This window comes from Argopecten irradians, unplaced genomic scaffold, assembly GCF_041381155.1.
Source record: "Argopecten irradians isolate NY unplaced genomic scaffold, Ai_NY scaffold_0291, whole genome shotgun sequence".
In the NCBI taxonomy this organism is placed as follows: domain Eukaryota; kingdom Metazoa; phylum Mollusca; class Bivalvia; order Pectinida; family Pectinidae; genus Argopecten; species Argopecten irradians.
In genome coordinates, this window is record NW_027187758.1 from 4934 (window position 1) to 9412 (window position 4479).

Below are 4479 nucleotides of genomic sequence, written 5' to 3' on the forward strand. Positions count from 1 at the left end.
ATTCTGAACAGGTGAAAATAACATACATGTACATTGTGGTACATGTTGGAAAGGGATTTATTGTACAGGCCTCCTTGTAGTTTATTCTAAATTCAAGTTCCACATGTGTATCACTCCTAAAAATTTACATAACTCAAATTTATCAAAATGTTACATATCTCGCGCCTAAGTCAGAAATATGATGTTTGTTCTACAGGTGATTGGAAGAATGGACAGTCCTGGATATAATGCAAAATTCTGTTCATATACTGTTATGGAGAATGATTCGAAGAAAATTCTTAGCTTAGTTACTGTTGATAAGAGGGAAACCGAAAAGAAAAGCTGCTTGATGGAAAAAGCTGGATTCCAAAAAGTGATGAGAGAACTGAGCAGAGACGGAATGAGTGTGAAGGAGGTTGTCACTGATGCCCATTCCCAGATCGGTGCATTTATGAGTAAGTAATATAAACTAAATATCTCTTATTTTTAGCTCACCTGGCCCAAAGGGCCGGTGAGCTTATGTCATGGCGCGGCGTCCGTCGTCCGTCGTCCGTCGTCCGTCCGTCCGTCCGTCGTCCGTCTGTCCGTCAACATTTCCTTTAAATCGCTACTAGTCATAGAGTTCTGCATGGATTTTAACCAAATTTGGCCAGAAACATCCTTGGGGGGAGGGGAACAGAACTTGTATAAATTTTTGCTCTGACCCCCCGGGGACAGGAGGGGCGGGGCCCAATAGGGGAAATTGAGGTAAATCCTATAAATCGCTACTTGTCCTAGAGTTCTGCATGGATTGAAAACAAATTTGGCCAGAAACATCCTTGGGGGAAGGGGAATAGAACTTGTATAAATTTTGGCTCTGACCCCCCGGGGACAGGAGGGGCGGGGCCCAATAAGGGAAATTTAGGTAAATCCTATAAATCGCTACTTGTCCTAGAGTTCTGCATGGATTGTAACCAAATTTGGCCAGAAACATCCTTTGGGGAAGGGGATCAGAACTTGTTTAAATTTTTGCTCTGACCCCCCCGAGGACAGGAGGGGCGGGGCCCAATAGGGGAAATTAAGGTAAATCCTATAAATCGCTACTTGTCCTAGAGTTCTGCATGGATTGTAACCAAATTTGGCCAGAAACATCCTTGGGGGAAGGGGAATAGAACTTGTATAAATTTTGGCTCTGACCCCCTGGGGACAGGAGGGGCGGGGCCCAATAGGGGAAATTGAGGTAAATCCTTTAAATCGCTACTTGTCCTAGAGTTCTGCATGGATTGTAACCAAATTTGGCCAGAAACATCCTTGGGGGAAGGAGAACAGAACTTGTATAAATTTTGGCTCTGACCCCCTGGGGACAGGAGGGGCGGGGCCCAATAGGGGAAATAGAGGTAAATCCTATAAATCGCTACTTGTCCTAGAGTTCTGCATGGATTGTAACCAAATTTGGCCAGAAACATTCTTAGGGGAATAGGAACAGAACTTATATAAATTTTGGCTCTGACCCCCGGGGGCAGGAAGGGTGGGCCCAATAGGGGAAATAGAGGTAAATCCTATAAATCGCTACTTGTCCTAGAGTTCTGCATGGATTGAAACCAAATTTGGCCAGAAACATCCTTGGGGGAAGGAGAATAGAACTTGTATAAATTTTGGCTCTGACCCCCTGGGGGCAGGAGGGGCGGGGCCCAATAGGGAAATTTAGGTAAATCCTATAAATCGCTACTAGTCTTAGAGTTCTGCTTGGAGTTTAACCAAATTTGGCCCAGAAATATCCTTGGGGTTAACAGAATTCCTATAATTTTTGGCTCTGACCCCCATGAGCAGAAAGAGTGGGGCCCAATAGGGGAATTAGAGGTAAATATTCAAATTCCTTCAGAAAAGAAACAATGAACCTTACTAGGCATTACAAACCAGGTGAGCGATACAGGCCCTCTGGGCCTCTTGTTTTCAACACCATTACTCTTATTTTTCATAGTATATTTTCAGCCCACCATCATCAGATGGTGTGCTATTCAAATCGCCTTTCGTCCGTGGTCCGTCGTCCGTCCGTCCATCCGTCCGTCCGTTAACAATTCTTGTTACCGCTATTTCTCAGAAAGTACTGAAGGGATCTTTCTCAAATTTCATATGTAGGTTCCCCTAGGACCCTAGTTGTGCATATTGCATTTTGGGACCGATCGGTCAACAAGATGGCCGACAGGCGGCCATCTTGGATTTTGATAGTTAAAGTTTGTTACCGCTATTTCTCAAAAAGTGCAGAAGGGATCTTTCTCAAATTTCATATACAGGTTCCCCTAGGACCCTAGTTGTGCATATTGCATTTTGGGACCGATCGGTCGACAAGATGGCCGACAGGCGGCCATCTTGGATTTTGATACTTAAAGTTTGTTATCGCTATTTCTTAGAAAGTACTATAGTGATCTGTCTCAAATTTTATATATAGTGTGTTTGAAAAAGTTTGAAAAGCAGGGAAAAGATCCCTCTTTCCATTGTCAGACATAGATCATTCCTTGGTGGGCGCCAAGATCCCTCTGGGATCTCTTGTTACATATGACATCAATTAATGGTAATAAAACAATTAAAGCTTATATGGGCTCTAAAACTGGAACTTGTGACTTGTTACTTGGTAATTTGGTCCATTGTAGAACTAGCTGTTTTGTACTTTTACTTGATATCTTTGCATTTCTATCATGTAACATTTCATATTGATCTGTATTCAAATATCTAATTAAAATTCAGAGAAGGATTATCCAGAGATAAAGCACTCCCATGACATATGGCACACAGCCAAGAACCTTGGAAAGAAAATCATTACTGTGAGTATTTTTCATTCAATTTTCATGTTTAATGTCAATTAATTGTTTCTCAAATTCAAATATTTCCTTGGCATTTAAAACACTATGAAAATGAAATAAGATAATGTAATTTAATTTCCTTCTGAACATTTTTACGGGACTAAAAAGTGTTGGAAAAGACCTGTAATTAATATTCACAAACATTTCCTGTAACATTTCTAGAGATATGAACTTGAATGAATGAAGTTGATGCCATCATTTGTTTATAGGCTGGTCAGGATAAGGAATGTCAGTTGCTGCAAAAGTGGAGTCAGGACATTTCCAACCATTTCTGGCATGTTGCTCAAACAGCAAATACTTATGAAGATTTCATTGTATGTATACAAATCAAACTACATGTATAAACTGTACTTGAAAATCACAAATTTATACAAAATCAACACTTGATTAAAGGGACAATTCAGTATAGGAAACAAACCAGTTCTAATGGACTTTAAATTTAATAGTTTGTTTTACTGTTATAAGCCCACTAGTGAAATGTATGTGGGGGGGGGGGGGGGGGGGGGGGGGGGGGGGGGGGGGAATGTTCAAACTCCCTTGCTGTCCGCCATTACACAATGTGGTCGGACGTCTTGTATGCCGAACCCTGGTCCTTGCCAGTGTAGTTTAAGAATTTTTAGTCTAAAATTACTCAAATCGCTCTTACAGTAGTGTGTTTACGTTATTAGGTGAAATGTGCTTGTCTAAACATTAATTTCACCAACTCCTCAGTGGTTATGTATTGCATTTGTTTACGTACGTGACTTTGGCTCAGGTAGGGGTACAGCATACATAATTATGTACATGTTATTACCTGCTTTATCGTATTTATCAACGATTCGGAATTTCAACAGTATCAATCAAAATACTTATCAATGTCGTGGACTTGTCAATATTTCTAGTTATATCTTTCATAAGGAATGTAGAACAATAATTTAATTGTGTCATATTTGGCCTCGTGATTATGTAACAGAATTAGCCTCATTTTAATGTCCCTTTAATTTAGTGCTCGATTATAGTGATACGCCATTATCATAAATACAAATGCATGATACTAATAAATGCTGTAAACAGGACATTTTTATATTTTACATTACTATATAGTAAGTACCGTATCTTGTTGGTTGAGCCTTATTTATATATCATACAGTTTGCATTAGATAGTAATGTATCGATAATTGTATGTTTTTTTAGGGATTATGGTCAGGTGTTCTTCACCATGTTGTGGATGAACATTCGTGGCTCATGCAGTATTCGGACAACTGTCCTGCTGAATGTTCCCATGGGCCTCTGACAACAGAGGCTACCGATGAGAAATGGCTCGAAAAAGGCAGCAAGGCACACCATGTCTTACGGAAAATTTGTTCTGGACAAACGGTTCCTGAATAAATGTGCCTTACTATCTGAATGCAAGGTCAGTGTGCTGTACCAATCTTTATTTATTTACAATTATGAAATTGTTAAGCTATAGCTACAAATTATAGACATGCATAAATGATCTTTCCTTTTGTTCAAAATTCAAATGAATTACATGTATACCTTGGTCATTACATTAGACTTTTGAAAGGAGCTGTAATGGCTGAGTGGTTATATATTTGAGTCCCATATGGGGGAGTTGCTAGGTACAGACTACAGGCTTCTGATTCTATAGTTAAACAGTCTTTATGTAGTTTATATAATC

At 39.8% G+C, this 4479-nt stretch overlaps 1 protein-coding gene across 1 annotated transcript; it reads left to right on the plus strand.

Moving 5' to 3' along the window:
• Window positions 1-208: 208 nt before the first annotated feature.
• On the plus strand, window positions 209-4187 carry LOC138312364 (uncharacterized). The gene is made up of 4 exons (XM_069253270.1): window positions 209-434; window positions 2704-2780; window positions 3029-3133; window positions 3993-4187. Exons 1-4 carry the CDS (start codon window positions 209-211, stop codon window positions 4185-4187), a joined length of 603 nt encoding a protein of 200 aa, XP_069109371.1.
• The last annotated feature ends 292 nt before the right edge of the window (window positions 4188-4479 follow it).